Genomic DNA, 20,238 nt, shown 5'->3' with positions numbered 1-20,238 from the left:
AACGATTTTTCAAATTTCACCATCAGACAGAATTAGCACCCTCATTTTTATGATAATATTGTTAATTTAATGCATGGCTTGGAGTTAGACTTCAAAGTGAATCAGAAAAATATGGCTCTTCTCTTGTCAGAGACATCTCTCTTCATGCACCAATGGTTTGACCTTAAATTTTAACTTTGACTTCACAAAATCACTCTCATATTTCAACTACTCTTTTATTATTCAATCATTTAGTTCACAAGTCTTAGATAGATTTCGCAATACCCTGCCTATGAAAGCTAAAACAATTTTTAACATTATCTTTTCGTGTTTATTCTCTGGAAAGACCTGGATTGGAAGATTTTCAGTATAATATATAAGATGGACTTAGCAATGAACTTAATACAAACATGGAAACATGCAAAACTGGAATGGGCAAGGAAAGCCTTTCTCGCTACTTAAATCTCCCTCCGCCTTTCCCTATAATGACACTGAAAAATCACATGGCAAAGAGGAATTAGATTTGTACAAACAAAACCCTACAACGCACGAGGGCTTCAAACATTGAAAATAAAGATTGTACTCTCTACTTTCTCTCTAAAACACTGAAATGTCTCCTCAAACATCTACCCAGCAAGTAAGAGAAGGCTGACAGCGTAATGAAGGGTGAAATGATAATGTCTTCTCCGTAAATGGAATCCAGCCGACAAGAACAATGCACTCAGACAGATTTGCAGGGCATTCCGGATGGTGTTTCAAATAGCCCATCCCCCTGCACTTACAAGAGCCTGCAGTGGGGTCTCCCTCTAGACAGAGGCAAGTTACCATTTTAAACAGATTGAGGAAAAATCCACACCACATTATTGGAGCAATTTTGCCAGGGTGGAAACAGGAAAAGGTGATGGAGAAAAAACACCACCACAGTTCGGCAAGGCAAACTTACTGAAACACACTTAGGAGTGGGAGAGACAATTCAAGGGGATGCAAATGAAGATTTGCCCAGTAAGAATCTCCTATTTAGCGAGCCGCCCCGGGGCTGAGTGGTTAATGTTCCACGTGTCCCCCTTCGGCGGCCCTGGGTTCGAGGGTTTGGATGTCGGGTGTGGACTACTCCACTCATCAGCCATGCCGTGGAGGCATCCCACATACAAAGTAGAGGCAGACTGGCATGGATATTAGCTTAGGGCTAGTCTTCCTCAAGCAAAAAAAAAAAACAAAAAAAGAGGAAGATTGCCAGTGGGTGTTAGCTCAGGGTGAATCTTCCTCACACACACACAAAATCTCCTATTTAGGACCTTCAAAATGTTGGTGCTATGGACTGAATGTTTGTGTCTCCCCTAAATTCATTTGTTGAGGCCCTAACCCCTAGGTGATGATGTCTGGAGGTGGGGCCTTTGGGAGGTAATTAGGGTTAGATGAGATCATGAGGGTGGGGCCTTCATGATGAGATTGTGCCCCTATGAGAGGAGACATGAGAGAGCCTGCTCTCCCCTCCTCGCTCTCTCTCCATGTGCACACAAGGAGAGAAGGCCATGTGAGCACACAGTGAGAAGGTGGCTGTCTGCAAGCCAGGAAGCGAATCCTCACCAGAGACCAAACCATGCCAGACCTTGGTCTTGGACTTTCCAGCCTCCAGAACTGTGAGAAAATAAATTTCTGTTATTTAAGCCACGTGGTCTATGGTATATTGTTATGGCAGGTGGGAGCTAAAACAGTTTGTAAGTGTGTAAACGTTATATCCTACTTAGTGGACATTCTGATAATACCTAACTATGTGCATACCCTTTGGTGCAGCAATTTCGCTTCTCAATTTTATTCAACAGAAGTATACCCAACCCTGCAAAAATATATGCACAAGTCCATTCACTGTAGCACTCTTGAGTAGAAAAAAAATCAGTTAACACGGGGCCGGCCCGGTGGCGCAAGCGGTTAAGTGCGCGCGCTCCGCTGCGGCGGCCCGGGGTTCGCTGGTTCGGATCCCGGGCGCGCACCGACGCACTGCTTGGTAAGCCATGCTGTGGTGGCGTCCCATATAAAGTGGAGGAAGATAGGCACAGATGTTAGCCCAGGGCCGTCTTCCTCAGCAAAAAAAAGAGGAGGATTGGCGGATGTTAGCTCAGGGCTGATCTCCTCACAAAAAAAAAAAAAAGAAAGAAATCAGTTAACAGCATAATGTCCAGCAAATGGGTGCTGGTTACAAAATTTATGTCAACTATAGGTGATGGAATGCCCTGCTATTCAAACACATTTGATTACAATATGAGTATAGAGGCAAGTTGCTGAATATTCTGTAAAATAAGATTCTATTTTTGTGGAAAAATTACGTGTGTTCATATACATTAAAATATTTGGAAGAATATGTACCTAATGGAAAGGGAATGGGAACATTTCTGAATTGTTTAGTATTTTTACATATATTGCCTATATTAAGAACAATCAACGTGTAAAAGTCACTGTTAATTAGTGGTTCCTTTTATGACCTCAGGCTTTTAATATAAATTCACTAACATATTTGATCTATTCCCTTACCCATTAGAGGAACAGAGTTCATAATTTTACTATAGAGGCTTCAAATAACAAAGTTCAGAGTGTCTTTCTAGTTGTCGAAATAATTATGTAGTCTTGAAGCTGATCTTTTATGTTGAAAACTAACAAACAGATGTACAGTGAGGGCTAATGCGACCTCTAATGGTTTCTTTATATAAAGGGACAATTTTGGGTAAAAGAAAATATTTTGTTTCCTTAACTGTTCTATAATAACTGGCATGTCTACTTTTAATTATCTTAATCATCCTCTCTTCATTATTGAGTTGACACTGTTTGTATATCTTAATGAACTTACAGAGATTATTTCAATCGATTGGTTTTGCTAACAGAACAATAAATCCTGACTGACAAAGGATTCATGATGTAATTAGTTAGCTCTTATTATGCAAATTTCTGATACTTCTGTAATGAGTAATTAAAGATTAATAAGAAAGATAGTCCCAAATTAGCTGCTTCTTATCTGTAAATGCTTCAGGATGTGTGGGGATCAGGCTATATTTGCATATTCACAAGACTGGTAACTAGAGTAACTTTTTTTGATTTGAAAACCCAAGTTCTAACTATCTGAAAGTCTCCTTCGAAAGAACTGTGCCCAGGGCCACATAGTTTCACAGACAGATGATTGAGGGGCTCAACCACATTCTCTTCACTTCTGCTCAGGAAGGAGGAGAAGGTAAGTCCTCAGTGTGCCAATTTTTCTGACTGTGTGACCTCTACCACAGGTTTCTGCCTCTTGGTGTCTCTGTCTCCATGCCACGTGGCACAGGGCTGGGGTGAAGATCCAATGAGATAATCCATGTTGGACACTTAGCAGGGGGCTTGCACACAGTGGGCACTCTAAGGAAGGCAGCTGCTGGTATTACTCATTGAACAAATATTTAAACTACTACTGTTTGCCAGGCAGTGTCCTAGGCACTGGGGATAGTTGAATGAATGAACTAACCCCTGCTCCCATGGAATTTATTATTCTATTTCTTTTCCCTTTCTTCTTTAGGGCTTTTTAAAATCTGAAGCTATAAATCATGGTGTCCTGTGGTTGTGTCCTTTTGCTCAGAGTCTCATCAGAAGTATGCGGGCAGGATACTCATTCAAGCAATCCCGTCTGCAGCCCAACGTCATTTAAACATCCGTGCCCTCTGCCTAACAAATAAAGGTGGGTGTGGTACTCATGCAGCAGCCTTCCCGGACATAGGGTCTCATGATGATACTCTCTGCTCAGGGGCCTGGGAAGCCATGCAGACCACAGCAACAGCATTTTTGCAGCACCTCCTGCTGCTCTTCAAATAGCACCCCTTCTTTCACATCCTACCACTGCCTGAAGGCCTCCTGTGCACTGGCTCAGGTGATCTGGCAGCACCTCTGTGGCGGATGTGATTACACCCACCTCACGGCTGACAGGCTGATGCTCAGACTCAAGTGGTTTGCCCCAAGACACACAGCTGTACGTGGCAGGACTAGGATTCAAAACTAAGACCCAACTCCAAAGCCCAAGCTCTGTCCCCCTTACCATGCTGCCTCCGCTGCCTGCTGCAGCCCCTCCAGGTCCCAAATAGAGGCGGTATGGCAGAGCACAGGAAACCACCATGCATGAGCACCCAGTTAAGTACTCAAGGGAAAGAAGTAGGCTCACTGTGGCTATAATCTTTGGAAAAAGAGTGGGTGGGACATAAGGGATATGATGAGAATCATACACAGATTTGGGGAGAAGAGGAAAAAAGAACTGGAGATGGAACCCTGAATCAGTGCTCTTTCTAGGCAGCATGTTACTGCCCAGGCTTTGTTCCTGGATCTCCCTCTTCCCAGCTCTGTGACCTCGAGCAAGTTACTGACACTGCCAATCTCAGCAGCTTCATTTGAGAAAATGTCAACACCACCCCCTACCACGTACAGTTGCTGTGAGGAACACAGATAATATAATAAGAAGAATAAGCAAATGGCACATAGTAGGCACTTAATAAATGCCACTTTCATTTCTGAAACTGAGACAAAGTGTTCTGTAAGCCTTAAACTGCTCTCTGCATTTTAGTTGTTTTATCATCATGATTATTATTATTATCATTATCATCAGACTAATCCAGCTTAAAGTTTAATTCTACATGACAAATTCTAACAGTTTATAGAAAATCTAACTAGGTCTAATTCCCCAAGGTTCTGAAAAGGTTGGCTCCCCAACAAAACCAAATCTGGTGCCATTCTTCCAGACGACAGTGCCTGCCTGCTAGGTTAGGAGAGGAAATGTGCTCAAGTGCATTCCCCGTCTCCGAGAGCCCCTCCAACGTCACAAGTCAGTGAACTCACAGGGGACTAACAGGTCCTCTGCTGGGGCATTTAATGCTATGTATACAAAAGCAACAGGAATGTTAACCGGTTGCTGCTAAAAGATCAAATGAACCCAAAGGGCAAAGAAAGCACAAAACAGCTGCACTCACAGCAATTATGTTGAAGAAGTCATCATCCCCCAGCGTATCCAAAATAGATGAGACCGTTTGCTTCGCGATAGTCAGACGGAGCCCTTTCATGCTGCCACTGACGTCAACTAAGATGACCACGTCTTTTGGAGAAGTCGCCGCCTGGATATACCTAGGTCAGGGGAAAATTAAGTAAAAATGAATTCTGAATCTCTCTGCAAGTTTCCTCTTTAAAAAATAACTAAGAAGTTTGACCATTTCCTACCATTTTCGGTTTCTGCAGTCAAAGGCAATGACTCCATTCTCATCTGGTTCCCATTTAATCCCTAGAAGAAAAATGGAGTTATAAGAAACCCAGAAACTTCAAATATTTATTCATAGCATTTCAAGGCTGCTCTGCTTTGCTGATTGAATGGACAGGGTGAAAAATCACATGCAAAGACCAGCCGGGAGCTCATCATGTGGGAAGGGCTTTAGGGCTCAACGCTATAGCAAACACCGCCTTACTCAGTTGCTCCAAGACCAGCTGGAGAGTGGCGACACCTTTAGTAACGCGCTGTCCGTCAAGAAAGGACATGACTCCAGCCCCTTCACTTGGCTACTGATAAAGTTAGCCAAGGTCATTTCTCACTGCCCAGCAAGTTGTTGGACCTGGTGGCATCATTCAGAGATCTCCAGGCAGAGTCAGGTCCTGTCCCTGGACCCAGCTAAGGGAATGTCTATAGCGTGGGGGATAGAAAGTATTCGATACGTTTCTATCTCAGAATACAGACAGGTCTGTTCTCTCCTCAATCCTGCTTTTAAAATCAGGAATTTTGGTCTGGGCTTCCACACTGAAATGAAGTAAAATGGCCCTAATGACGCGGCATAATAAAGTTTGAATTTCAGGCTTTGAAGCCTGGGGAGTTTTCCCCATGTGTAAAATGGGACCCAACATTCTTAGTCTCACGGTTTGCAGACTGGTCAGGACACGTCCAAGGTTGACATTCTTTATTTACAACTTAGTTTTTAAGAATAAAGTTTCATTTAAAAAGAAATGTGTGTGCTGCCCCAAAAAAAAGATAGAAATTACTGTTTTCAACCATCAGTGCTGCTCAGGGATGGAGGATTTGAAACACAGACTTTGGAGTTAAGAAAATAAAAACAGAAAACTATTTTCGCAGGAGAAAATCTTGACTCAGATTGTAGCACTGAGATTCTCCTTTCCAATTAATAGTGGCCAGCTTCCAGGACCACACCAAGCTAATGATAGGCATTTCCTTAAGATAGCATCCCCAAATTATTATACAGATCACCGTGAGATGGCCATTGGTAACCCAAGGAGCCATTTTGTTCTGTCCTCCTTATATCTACATTTCCCACCTGCAAATGTGCCTAATTTAAAGAGTTCGCTCTAACAAATCAGAAAACAGAAGTATGAGAAGCCGCTGCCAATTGAAGGTCATTAGGTAATGAAGACAAAATAAAAGTGACATGATATTGTACACTAAGGGACAAGAATGCAATTTATTTAAAAAACTTCTGACATACTGCTTTGTATAAAGCCAAGTACAGCTAGGATGGCACAGTCTTGACAAATAATGAAATTAGATTCATGATGAGGCTAGGTAACGTTCCAACTTGTAATTCCACAAAGAATTGGTTTGAGTCCAATACAAAGAGAATTTTTTTAAATGTGTTCACTCATAGTAGATGTTTAGTAGATGTTTCTTGAATCGAATTACAGTGAGTGCTCTGGGACCAGGACCGTATCTGATCATCCTCCATCCCCTCCCCGACTTTGCCCTCCTTCCTCGCCATCAGAGCCCCATCACTGTGTGCTCCACTGGGAGGTGAAAATGTGCAATTCTCTTTTACTGTCTCAGCATTTAGGCCAGGGCCTGGGGGGAAGGAATTAATGACACTAGATGCTCTCTTTTTGGATTGAGATCATTTCCCTGTAAATGGGTTTATAAATCCTCCCAGGCACTGCTGAAACGTGGTGCTTTTTGAAAAGTAACGTGAATTTAGTCTGCTGGGAAAACCTGTAAATGATACAATTCCAGAGGGAAGGCAGATCAAATGGGACGACCCCAGAGCCTTTTGTCTACCAGTCACAATTTTCTTCAAACTTGGAGCACTCTGCCAGTTGAAGGACATACAACAATGACTGAGAAAGATGGACCTGGCCCTTGCCTGCCCTCAGGAAGCCTCACATCTAGTAGGGAAGCTGACACTAGATAAGAAATCATTAGCACCAGAGATGTCTGAAGGAGAAGTGCCTGAGGCCATGTTAGCGTGTAAAAGGTGATTCTAATCCCTAACGTGAAGAAGGCATCTTCTTTAAGCTGAGAGCAGAATGAAGGCATATTAGTTTTCTAGGGCTGATATAACAAAGTCCTACAAATTGAGTGGCTTATCAGAAATGTATCCTCTCACAGTTCTGGAGGATAGAAGTCCAAAATCAAGGTGTTGGCAGAGCCATGCTCCCTCTAAAGGTTCCAGGGAAGAATACTTCCTTGCCTTTTCTTAGCTTCTGGTGGCTCCCAGCAATCTTTGATGCTGCTTAACTTGTAGCTGCCTCACTTCAATCTCTTCCTCGGTGGTCACATGGCTGTCTTCCCTCTGTGTCTGAGCGTCCTCTCTTCTTAAAAGGACACCAGTCATATTGGATTTAGGGCTCACCCTAATCCAGTACGATCTCATCTCAATTTACTTAATTACATCTGCAATTATTTCCAAGTAAGGTCACATTCTGAGACTCCAGGTAGACATGAATTTTGGGGACACTATTCAACCCACTACATATGGGTAAGACTAATAAAACAAAAGTGAGGGGTGGCCACAGGGTGAAGAATAATACCGCAGGCAGAGAGAACAATGTTTGCAAAGGTCCTGAGGCTGAGAAGAGCATGTCAAGGTCAAGGAACTGAAGGAATAATGATGTGGCTGTACATAGAGAATGTATATGCCAGAGGAAAGGAGACTGGTTGGCAGCAGGAAGATGGCAGCCCCTCATGGTCAGGTCATGAGGTACACTGAGTGGGGTTGAAGACAGTACCTCCAGCAGTTCTAGGCACAGCTGCCCTGGATATAACAATAAAGGTTGCACCTTGATTCAAAGTCAGGGCTGGATGGGCCTTGGGAGGTCATCTTGCTCAAATTTGACATTTAGGCCAAAAGCTTCATTTCACAGCAATGACTCCAAGGTTCTCAGAGTTCAACAAAGTTTTCCTAAGATTTCTAGTTAGGACTAGATTTGATTTCCCAAATTCCATGCCGCTATTCTCCTCCTCACACAGGCATTTCCATAAGGGCATCCCATGAGACGTTCTACGGGATGCTAGTATGAGTTCAGTGAACAAAAGCACAACTGGTTTCTGTGCCATGGGAGGAAACTCTGAGGGACTTTAATCTGCTTAAACGCATCTTGAATCTCTGTGACAGGGACAGCAGAGGCACATTTACCAAACTAATTTGACCAATGAGCCCTTGCTCACCCAAGAATCTCACAACAAAATATCTTAGGAGACAAGCTTCAGAAAACCGTGTCCCAGATGGTATTCTCTCTCCTACGATAAACCAACTTTTTAGTCTATAATGTTTATACACACAGATAGTTTGACAATATTCAAATAACTTCAAATCCCAGAGAAATAATAGTTGGTTCATCTTAAATCTTTGAGATCCAGGGAACTGTCACTTAACCAAGAAGCACCCCCATGAGTCATATAATTTCTGGAAGTGACAATATGCCTTTTGGGATCCCGCCAGGCTGGCTGGAGCGTGGATCTCAAGACAAGAGGAATGATGCAGCTCACAGCAGATTTAGCTGCTATTCAGCTTTCTCTCTGAGGCACTCCAGGCTTCAGTATCAGCACCAGTGATTGTGAGCCTGCCTTTTTCAGCTTTCAGAGGACAGACTCTCTAGAACAGTCAGCATAACCCTAGGTGAAACTGAAAATAATGTCAAAATCTCTACTGGAAATTCAAATACTCAAATCTGATTGAATTTAAAATATTGTACAACATTCCTATTTCCCATAGTTTCTCTCCCAAAGACATTATAAGCTAATATTGGGAAAAATTAATTTCATCTAAGACAACACATGACTTCATGTTCTCCCTTAGCACAAGGAAATGAATAGTAGGGGCAATAGAGCAGAGCCTAATACAACATTGTCTGAAAGTCAAGCCACATGGTACCAACATAATTCCACGTGGCAAAGTGGTTTAAGACCGTCTAATAGAACTATGAAGAACTACAACAAATAGCACAATAAAAATCCAAATATCTTTTTGCCTTCTGTATTTATTTCTGCTTGGCTCTAATCTCCCTTTTCAAAACCTCCACCTCAACAAAAGGTGTCTTAACCCATTGATTCTCTTCCCTCTTTGGTGCCAAGTCTTTTTCATAAAACTTCCCTGGCACTGCCAATAACAAGCCATTTCCACAACCTACCACCTGAAAAGACACTAACTATCCATTGGACATGGGATGTCTCTTCTCTATCTGAAAGCAAAACGTCCAGAAAGATGCACAAAGAAAGGGAGGAAAATTAAGAAGTACCAGACGTTGGTTTATCCCTAACTGGATAAGTTCTGCCCAATTCCCTTCTCAAAAAATATGTTTTACTTGGCCCATAATCTAAAGTTTAAAAAAATACCTTCCAATATAACTTTAGGTCTAAAATAGCTGGTCTATAATGAAATGCTAGTTTCTAACGTGAGTTGAATTGTAGTCAAATTTGGCTTTCAAGTGTCTTCTGAAACATTGGAAATACATTCCTCCAGAAAAAAGCTCCTGCATTCAACCAAATGCCATCTCCCTTAGCAATCTCTTGAGAAATCATTCACCACGATAAATGAGTATGTAACAGAGAGTTGCTATGAATATTATGAACTATGGTTTTCCATGATCATTTTTATTGGGGTGGTCCTGTTGAGCTGGCCAAGGAAGAGAACTCCAATATCAATTTACCTATAGCTAAACCTGAGCCTGGTGAGGAAGATGGGAAAGAGAATAAACACAAGTAATGCTTCGCACAGAACCTATACTTGATGGATGACTAGCCAACAGCTTGTATGAGTCCAAACTAGCAGAGAGCTCTTTACTTAGCTGTCTGTCTCCCTCCTCCTGGCTGTACAGTGAACCAGCTTTTACCTTCCTACGGCACAGAAATCACAGCAGAAGGATAAGGAAGTCAATTCTTTTTGTGATCATCAAGCCTCCAACTGGAACAAGCTCCCTGAGATGTGGGTCTGGAATGGTGAGAGTCTGATGTTGGGGAAGGGACTGAGCTTCTTATCATCATGCATAAATTTAATTGGTGTCCTGTGTTTGATTAAATATTGATCTCTCTATGACATATAGACAGTTTTCTCTATATATAGTTAAGGACAGTTAGCTACAGAGAAACGTCAGCCAGCCATATCATTTTGGATAAAGGTAAGAATTGGTCAGAACAGGAAGGATGGATCAGCACCAATGGCCCCACCCAGGTAGAAATTGGGTCCCACACAGGATTATAAAATCATGAACTGGATGAGGGTCCCAAGCAAAAGGCTCACTCTGCAGGTATGACTCTCTGCCTCCTGGGAGATGATGATCCTGAAAACCCTACTAACCATAATGAGGTGGCCAACAGAAAGGAGCATCCAGTGTCCAAGACTTGGTGGACATTGGGATAGAAAGGGCAGGGGCTTAGGAGGACTTGGAGGACAGGGAGCAACAGAGAAAAGAAAGGGACCATGGCTCTATACTATATTTATGCCAGTTCCTGCTTGGCCCCTTAGTCCCACTGGACTGTAGCCAGTGACCAGATTCCCAGAGAGGCAGTAGCTCTATTGTTCTGAGGAGGGAGGGCTGTTACTACCAGTGTGATGGGGGACAATAGATCTGGTGGACTTTGATCCACTGAGTAATTCATCCATTCAACAAATACATATTGAGTACCCACAATGTGTTATTTTTGGTGCTGGTGACAGAGTGATGGACAAAACAAACGTCTCTGTCCTCCTGGGGCAGGTATCCTAGTAAAGGAGACAGGGATTGAAAGCCTGATGGCTCAGGATCGCAGGTCCAAGTTCATATTTTACAGGGCAAGAACCACCGTGAGAACAAAAGAAGAAAGATTTGGTTGAAATATTAACACCATCACCAGATCCCTTCTACCCTGCTGGTGTGATTTGGGTTAGTCAGTTAACCTCTTGGCCTCTCTTTCCTCATTTGTAAAATGAGAATTATGGTAGATTAAATCAGACAATGCTTGTATAAGCACCCAGCACAGTGCTCAATAAACAGGGGTCACTCTCACTATCATTAGTATGAATGTTAATATTCACAGCATTCCCAAGGCTCCCAAGGATGAAACTGAAATAAACAGAGCTTCGATGAGGCCTAAGTAACCAATCCTGCAGAGCTCAAAGGCCCTTTATTAGCATTTTGTTGTTGTTGTTGTTGTTCAGAAGAGCCTAACTGAAGTTCTCGTTCAGTGAGATCCTTTTGCAATGCAGGCACTAAAAGGTAAGACCAGTACCTTGAAAACTAGGTATCAGACTACAAGTCTTTTCGTATAGAGTTAGACTGTTCAACCTGGTAGCTACCGGCCACATGTGGCTATTTCATTTGAAATTTAAATTAATTAAAGGTAAATAAAATACAAATTTTAGTTCCTCAGTCTCACCAGGCACATTTCAAGTGCTCAACAGCCACATGTGGTCAGTGGCTAGCATATTAGACACTGTAGATACAGAACATGTCCATCATCACAGAAAGTTCTTTTAGGCAGCACAGCAAAAGCATTGCCACATGTCCATAGGATATAAGTTGAACTTGCGGAGGCCTATGTAAATCTACGCAGGAAAGGACAACATCATCACAGGTATGCTACTAGGCTAACACTGACTAAAATTCTCCTCCCAGTAAGTCCTTCCTCCCTCCTCCAGAAGTTGGGATTGGTGTTCCTCTTCCATGAGCCCTCAGCTCCTTCTATTTCCCCCACAACATACCATGATGAACTGCTCACCTGTTTCTCTCCCCATGGTGGTCATCGTCCCTTTCCTTTGGGGATCCACTTCAGGCAAGGCCACAGTAATTCTGACTAATTCCCATGGTTTCAGATGGCTGGACCTACCCACTATCCAGTCCGCCTGGCTTCAGCATGTAGGCATGTGACCCAGACCAGGCTAATACTTGGACTTTCATCCAAGCTATTGAAACAGATGCTCTCTCTTCCCCTGGGACCACAATTGAAAAATAATTCTGCAAGCCCTCAGCCATATTGCCCATCATAAGATCACTTGCCAGTGAAACAAGGTCAGAATAGAGAAAGGGGGTGATGAGAGATGGAAGGAAAGATTCAAAATCCAAATGACATTGATGACTACTGGAATCCAGCTGTGACTCAAAACAGCACACTCCCTAGATTTCAAGTTACATGAGCCAATAAATGTGTTCCTTGCGGGAGCTGGTTGGAACCTGGGTTTCTGTCACCTGCAACCAAAATCCCTGATGAATCCATTTGCCCACAAGAGGGAGCTTCACAAGGGCAGAGACCTTTTCTGTCTAGTTCATTTTTATCTCAGGACCTCTCACAGTGTTTGGAACAAACAACTTAGGATACACATATCTAAGAATGAAGAAATATCCCTTCTGCTTAAGAACATGCACACTTAGCACTGATTCACACTATTATACCACTCTAAACATCGAAAGAAGCATCCTGAAAAGAAAAACATCCTAGCAAAAAATGCCCATGGATCATTCTTCCAATAATCATTTTATGTCCAGGAGACAAGAGATGTGCTCTCTGTTCAGAACCAAGCACTGAGTGACCACGTGACATTTATCAGGGCAGTGACACCCCTTTGGAGGACTGTGACCCACATCTTTATTAACATAGAAAAGATGCAGACATTTTACAGAGTCAAAATTCTGCCACAAATATCATAAAAGAACTGTAAGCATTTCCAAGTCAACTGCTCTGACTGATAAAACCCTTGTAGGTGATTAATCTCCCCTATTACATAAACCCTGTCTGAGGATTCCCTTTTGTTATGGACTGAATGTTTGTGTAGCTCCAAAATTCATATGTTGAAGCGCTAACCCCCTATGTGATGGTATTAAGAGGTGGGGCCTTTGGGAGATAAGTTTAGATGAGGTCTTGAGGGTGGAGCCTCCATGATGGGATTAGTGTCCTTCTAGGAAGAGTAAGAAACACCAGAGCTTCCTCTCTCTTCCACGTGAGGACACAGGGAGAAGGTGGCCATGTGCAAGCCAGTAACAGGGCTCTCATCAAGAACTGAATCTGCTGGCACCATGATCTTGGACTTCCCAGTCTCCAGAACTATGAGAAATAAATGTCTGTTGTTTAAACCACCCAGTCTATGGTATTTTGTTATGGCAGCCTGAGATGACTAATACACCTTCATTTTCAAATTTCCTCATGACCATAGTTTTGAGGACTTCCTGCTGGTAAAGACAACAGATGATCTGTGGATTTTTCTTATCTGTTCCACCTTCATCCAAATGCCACATGGTAAGATGGTGAGATGTCCTTGTGGCTTCCTAGATGGATCAGCGCCCCCGCCATGCTCTATTTTCAGCAATATCTGTGTTAAATTTACTCTCTGTTGAGTGTATCAAAGCAGATTGCAGTTTGGTGACACTGGAACTTTAACAGACCACTGTTTATTATAATGTTATCTTTAATAGGATGCTTATTGTTTAAATTTCTGTGAGCTCCAGGAGGAACCATGCACGCCCTGCTGAACATGGCTCTTGGGAAATGTTGAATAATATGGCAAAGCAGACATTCAGCAGGCAAGTCTCAGGGGACAGATGCTATGTGCAGGGCAAACAGCTCCTCAAGGCGGAGGCTGGCAGCCTCTGTGCCTCAAAGTGGGAAGACATCAGGTGCCTAGTCTTACTTAATGAAAACATAAAAGGCTCCACTTAATTGCTCCAAGATTATGCAGGGCATTTTTCCTTCTTTTAGGTTGAGCTTGTTAATTTCTACAGCTGTGTTGTTGGCACAATTGCAGCCTCGAGTCCTGTTTTCACAACTTGTAAGCAAAATTAAAACTTCCCTTTTTAATTAAAATTCAAACCAAGCCAGAATTAAATTCCTATAGCAAAGCAGAGGCCTGGGAGGGCCCCAGAAGGAACACCTGTTCCAAATGAATGATGGACAAACTCTTGACAAATGCACCATTTGAGGTGCTGCTGGTGGTCCTTAAGGATGGGTTACTGACATCAGCAGTGCTTTGGCCATTTCAACCTCTTCCCCAAGGGCAGTCAGCTCTGGAGTAGGGAAGCTCAAGTTCAAATTTTCCATTTCTCACAGCTTCCAGTCAGAATTTAACTCTCTCCATTTATGCCTTGCTGCTTTTCCTAGTAATAATAGCAACAATTATAATAACAGTGATAGTAATAATTGTAGTAGTAACAGTAATAAAAGCAAATGCTTGTCCATAGAAATTAAATATGGTACACTCCACACCCCAATTCCTCACTTTTGGTGGCAGCTCTACGAATTACTCTGTTGAGAAAGATGCTGAAACCACATGCAGGTCCAAATGCCTTGTGTGAGAGTGTGTTTATGTGCATGTGTGCACGTGCACAAGTGTGCAAATGCCACACTGCCATTCCCGTCCTGCACCCTGACAATAGATTTAATAGATTTGGACTTAATCTTTCATTTTCTCCTAAGGGAAGGGAGAAAAATTTTAACCCTGAACCCTAAAAGAAAATATTACAGGGTTATTAATCTGAATCATAATTCTCAAGGCAGGGGTACTCACCTGGATACTGTCTAAAAAAGCCCTTTGCACTTCCAAAGTACTGCCATATGAGAGATGGGTCACGGTCAAAATTATCTACGAAGACTTTGTTTAGAGATTCGGACCAATAAACCCCATTGACAATTGCTGGGTCTGAAAAAAAAGAGAGAGAGAAGAGGAATGTTACAAACCAAAGTGAAACAGAACCCCGGCTGGCATCTCACATAGCTGGCAGATATCAGCATGAGGCCCATCTTGCAGGAAGCTGTGAAAAAACAGTTATAGCTCCCCACATGTTTAGCTCCCGTGACCTCCATACATGAGGGCTTCCCCATCCTGCCCGAGTCCTCCAAGCCACCCAGAACCCTCTATTGATGGCTCCTTTCTTGAAAGGCACATCCCTTTATTTGTAACTTTCAATCTCGCATAGCTCAGAGTTGTTGAGAAAGCAAAGAGAGACCTTCTTAGCATTATTTCCCACTTTTCCCCGTCCTGAGGCGGAACTCAGCATTAAAAACAGGAAAAATGTGTTTTCTTTCGCTGCAATCACCTCAGCCAACATAGTCTCATTCCAATTCTCTCCATCTCTAACTTAGAAGTTTGCTTTTTTAAAAACAATGAATAAATAAATTGGAATTACATAACTAAACCTCTCTACTTCTTTTGTTCAGCAAAGTGTGAGCAGGGCAGGAACCAACTCACTTTGGTTTTCTGCTGAACCCCTTTGGCCAACACATGGCAGAAACTCCAAAAATTCATGGATGGATGAAGAGATGGATAGATGGATGGATGGATGCATGGATGGATAAAACGAAGGTTGTTCTCCAGACTCCAGACGACCATTTACTCTCCTGCCCTGCTATCTCATGAGAAAATCTCTTTTTCTCACCCTTGGCAGCCTAAAGATAACCCCTTGCCTTCCGTCTGTAGATAAGAATTAAGAGTAAAGACAAAGAGGGAGAATAAACAATATTTCTCACACACTGGTGGAAGCAAGGTGGATCACCGAGGATGCTGTGACCATTCACTTTTTGTTTTTTTAACCTCTGAAGTTCCTGTTTCCAAATGATGCCACATTAAGCAACATTCTGTTCTAAGAGGGGAGTTAGTTGTCCAATCCCAGTATGCTGAGGGTAAGAATGACAATAGGATGAGCATGTTAATAATTAGGAGGAGGAGGAGGAGGAGAAACCTGTGAGTCTTTCCTGTGGTACAGGTACTGTGCTTATCTTATCTCCTATCGCCCCTACCACAGCCCTCCAAGGCAGGCGCCACTGCTATCCTTCATGCTACACAAGGGAAAATGAGCACCAGGAGGTTAGGTTCTTTCCTAAAAGCAACCAACTAGTAAGTGGCAAAGCCTTTGATGTGTGATTTCCTTATTTGTAAAATGAAGATAATAGTACTCACCTTAAAATGCTGTTTGGAAGGATAAAAATATTGACAGAAAAGGACTAATGGCAAAAGGCATTCACAAAGCCATCAGTGGAGCTGTTCCACTAGCCTGGAGTCCTGCTCCCTCACCAGAGTTCCCTGCGGGATGCCGAGTCACAGCAACCCCACCGTGGCATCCTTATTCCAAAGACTCCTCCATACTATACAGATGGGGGGAGGAGGACAGATTTGGTCACTCCAGTCCTCAGGTCTCATAGTAAGCCAATGAGCAAAATAATGCTAGAAATGTTCATGTAAAATAGGTACTCTGACAAAGAAACTCACTATTGGCACCAGTGCACCCCATCTCTCTTCCACAGTTGCCTGCACTGTGCCAGCTGGCTGCCCCCAAGACGTTCATCTGGAGAGGTGTGAGGCAGAGGCCACAAAATAGCTCCGACTCAGTAAGCAGACATGGCATCTTGTCTTATTGTCTTACCTCTGGCCTGCCTCATTTTTTCAGATCACTTACTCAGATTCAATGGGCAATTGGGATTCTGACTCTCATCTCAAGGGCAGATGCACTAACTCTTATAAACTATAATAAACTACATCACATGCTAGGAGAGCGCAAATGACCAACTCAATCTTTTACTGCAAAGTAATTTTGAGAAAGACTTTATCCTCACAATCCTGGAAAATGGAGCTCTTTATTGTTCCTGTCCAAGCTTGACAATAATTATTGTGAGTCACTCTTTGCTACAAAAGCCACTTAAATTAATCCACAAAGATGTAAATACAATAATGACACTGAAAAATCCATGATTCTTGCCTCCTCCATCAATGGCCTCAATTATGTTGGCGTCATATAAAAACCTTCCACAATTAGAAGCAAAAATTCCATTTCACTAGCTCACTGTCTCAACATGTTAAGGAGTCAAACAGTTCCCAGTTAGACAATTCTTTTCTTGAGTGTGGTTTCTTTGGGGGTAGGAAAAGGCTGCCCATGCCCCCAGGTGGCCCTGGAAACCTAAGATTGCCCCCTGGAAAACTGTGATCATCCTCAGAAATGCAAAAAAATTATGGTGTCTGAGGATCATTTCACTCACTTCATTTGGACACCAAATCTCTGAAATTATGTCTCTTCAAAAAAGGGGGCTTCAATTTTTGTAAGGCATGGTGAACAAGGGAAGCAGAATCACTTAAAAATATGGTCTGTTAAAATGGGGGTTGTGTCACACACTCATTTGATCAACTATTTGACATAACACTTCCTCTGGCTTACAAAATAATCACAGTGCATTGATTTCACAATCTTGCTTAGCAAGCAATTTTAATAGAAAGGAAAATCTTGAATTGCTGTCCATTGTTACAGCCATCTAAGAGATGGAAAAAGACAGGAAATCGGTGACATTATTAAGTGGAGCCTTCATCTAAATATTTAGGTAAAAAAAGACAAGTTAAAAATGGTTTTCCCAGCATCATTGTCAGAGAGTGGAAGTGAAGTAGCCCAAACGGTCAGAGCTTCCCATTGCACCCACGTACCCAGGTCCCCAGACCCTTCCAGCGCCTGCTGAGGAGGAGGTGGACACTACCTTGGCGTGCAGATCAGCACCCTAGCCTGATGTTCCCTCTGTGTCTGCTGAGCAGATTTGCTTTCTCATGGTCACTTGTGAAAATGACAGTGTCCTTCTAAGTAGCAGGCTTACCTTTTTCCTTGTTTGTGTTTTGTATTAAAATTTGTTTAAAAGCCTCCTTTGCTTCTTTCAGGGTTCTTCAAGAGTCTTACTAGCGCCACAGTCTAACCAACTGAGCTAACTTTCTGTTTGCAGTGATAAAAAATTTTGGAAATAGGTAGTGGTGATGGTTACAAAACATTGCGAATGAAATTAATGCCATTAAATTGTACACTTAAAATGGCAAAAAAAAAAAAAAAAAAAGAGTCTTAGATTAATCTGATCTTTGACTTCCACCTCTACCCTTAATCTTCTTAGGGGTTTACTGTACTGTATTATCTTCCTGTGGCTGCTGTAACAAAATACCACAAACCAAGTGGTTTACAACAACAGAAATTTATTCTAGAGGCTAGAAGTCCAAAATCAAAGTGTTGGCAGGATTGGTTCCTTCTGGAAGCTCTGAGGAAGAATCTGTTCCATGCCTCTAGCTTCTAGTAGTCACCAACAATCCTTGATGTTCCTGCCTTGTAGACACATCATTCCAATTTCTGCCTCCATCTTTGCATGGCCTTTCCCCTATGTGTGTTTCTGTGTCAAATCTCCCTCTCCTTTTTCTTTTAAGGTAATCAATCATTGGATTTAGGGTTCACTCTAAATTCAAGATGATCTCATCTCAAAAGTCTTTAACTTAATTATATTTGCAAAGACCTTATTTCCAAATAAGGTCACATTCACAGGATGTACTGGAAGCTACTACTCAACCCAGTGCATGTACACGTACTTTCTTAATTATCCTATATAATATATCCATATTTCATGGTTTCTATGGCTTCTTTTTAAAATCTGAGTTTAATAAGTGCAGGCTTTTTATCCTGTGAAAGATGTTTAAAGGTCTTCTCCCTTTTTTTCTTTATGGGAACAATTCAGATTTTCAGGTCTGCATTATAACTGTACAAGCTTACCGTTCTTCCTGACCTCTGTCAATGGGTCCTATCTGTAATGCACCCAATTGGATTAAAATCATTTTCCTTAACGTCTAGTGTATGTGTCAATGCTCAGCCTTCTCTGCTCAATAAAGTCAACTCCACATAACACAGTCATTTTCCCCAATGTTCCTGTCCATTCTGCATCAACTTATTATTCTTATTGGTCAATATGAAGTCCAGGAATAGCAATTCTTTCTGCTTCCTGCTTTCTCTATCTTCTTTTTATTAATTGAGCTAACATTGGTTTATAACATTATATAAGTTTCATGTGTATAACATTATAATCCAACCTCTGTATACACTACAGTGTGCTCACCACCAGAATCTAGTTTCCATCCATCACCATACAATTGACGCCCTTCACCCATTTTGCCCACCCCTCACCCCCACCTCTGGGAACAACCCATCTGTTCTCTGTATCTGTGTTTGTGTTTTTTTTAGATTCCACACACAAGTGATATCATACAATATTTGTCTTTCTCTTTTTTCACTTAGCATAATGTCCTCAAGTTACATTCATTTTGTCACAAAATGGCAAAATTTCCTTTTTTATGGCTGAATGATATGCCATTGTGTATGTGTGTGTGTATATATATATATATATATATATATATATATATGCATGCCACATTTTCTTTATTCATTCCTCCATCGATGGACACAGGTTGTTTCCATGTCTCAGCTGTTGTAAATACTGCTGCAATGAACATGGTTGCAGATATCTTTTCGAAATAGTCATTTCCTTTCCTTTGGATAAACACCCAGAAGTGGAAGTGCTGGATCATATGGTAGTTCTATTTTAAATTTTTTGAAGCATCTCCATACTGTTTTCCATAGTGGCTGAACCAATTTACATTCTCACCAACAGTGTGCAAGGGTTCCCTTTTTTCCACATCCTCTCCAATACTTGTTATTTCTTGTCTTTTTGATAATAGCCATTCTAACAGGTGTGAAGTGATATCTCATTGTGGTTTCAATTTGCATTTTCCTTATAATTAGTGATGTCGAACATCTTTTCACGTGCCTGTAGCGGCAGTATCATAGCCAATAAGGTTTATCCACTACCTTCTGAGAAATTAAATTACCTCCAATGCCAGTCAAAAATTCATCAGATGTTCAGCTTTTACCTAAACAGACTACTAGCAGATGTTTAGAGAGTAAGTGTCCCACACCACCTTTGTGATCAATTTGCAATTTGTATCTGAAAAGTGTCTCACATCCCAGCTCTGTCTTTGTAACTTATCATATAACCCACCACAAAATCATGTTTGTGGTTTCCTTCTTTTAGTCCCACCCAAATAATTGCTCTCACCTGTGCTTTCCCCTCAGGTGCGCACTTTGCTACATGGGGGTCACCTGGTGTTGCAGATGGCTAACGTTCTCTCTGCACACCCCTCCTACACACACTCACACACCTTTCCATTTTCATTCTGTGTCTTTGAATGAGTAGCCCCTCTCATCATTGTATTTCAGTCACGAGTTCTACCCTCCTGAGTTCTGCCTGAG

General features: G+C 42.0%; 1 protein-coding gene across 1 annotated transcript in view; it reads right to left on the bottom strand.

Annotated features, from left to right (window-relative positions):
• The window catches only part of CACNA2D3 (calcium voltage-gated channel auxiliary subunit alpha2delta 3), an 853,260-nt gene that overhangs the window by 462,980 nt on the left and 370,042 nt on the right, over positions 1-20,238 (bottom strand). The window contains exons 6-8 of the mRNA XM_058561298.1: positions 14,718-14,849; positions 5,200-5,260; positions 4,956-5,106 (exon numbers count right to left, since the gene is read on the bottom strand). Coding sequence (XP_058417281.1) covers positions 4,956-5,106; positions 5,200-5,260; positions 14,718-14,849 — 344 coding nt within the window. The remainder of the gene's footprint in view (positions 1-4,955; positions 5,107-5,199; positions 5,261-14,717; positions 14,850-20,238) is intronic.

This window comes from Diceros bicornis, chromosome 2, assembly GCF_020826845.1.
Source record: "Diceros bicornis minor isolate mBicDic1 chromosome 2, mDicBic1.mat.cur, whole genome shotgun sequence".
NCBI lineage: Eukaryota > Metazoa > Chordata > Mammalia > Perissodactyla > Rhinocerotidae > Diceros > Diceros bicornis.
The sequence above is the reverse complement of the archived record's forward strand: the minus strand, read 5'-3'. Positions and strand labels throughout refer to the sequence as shown.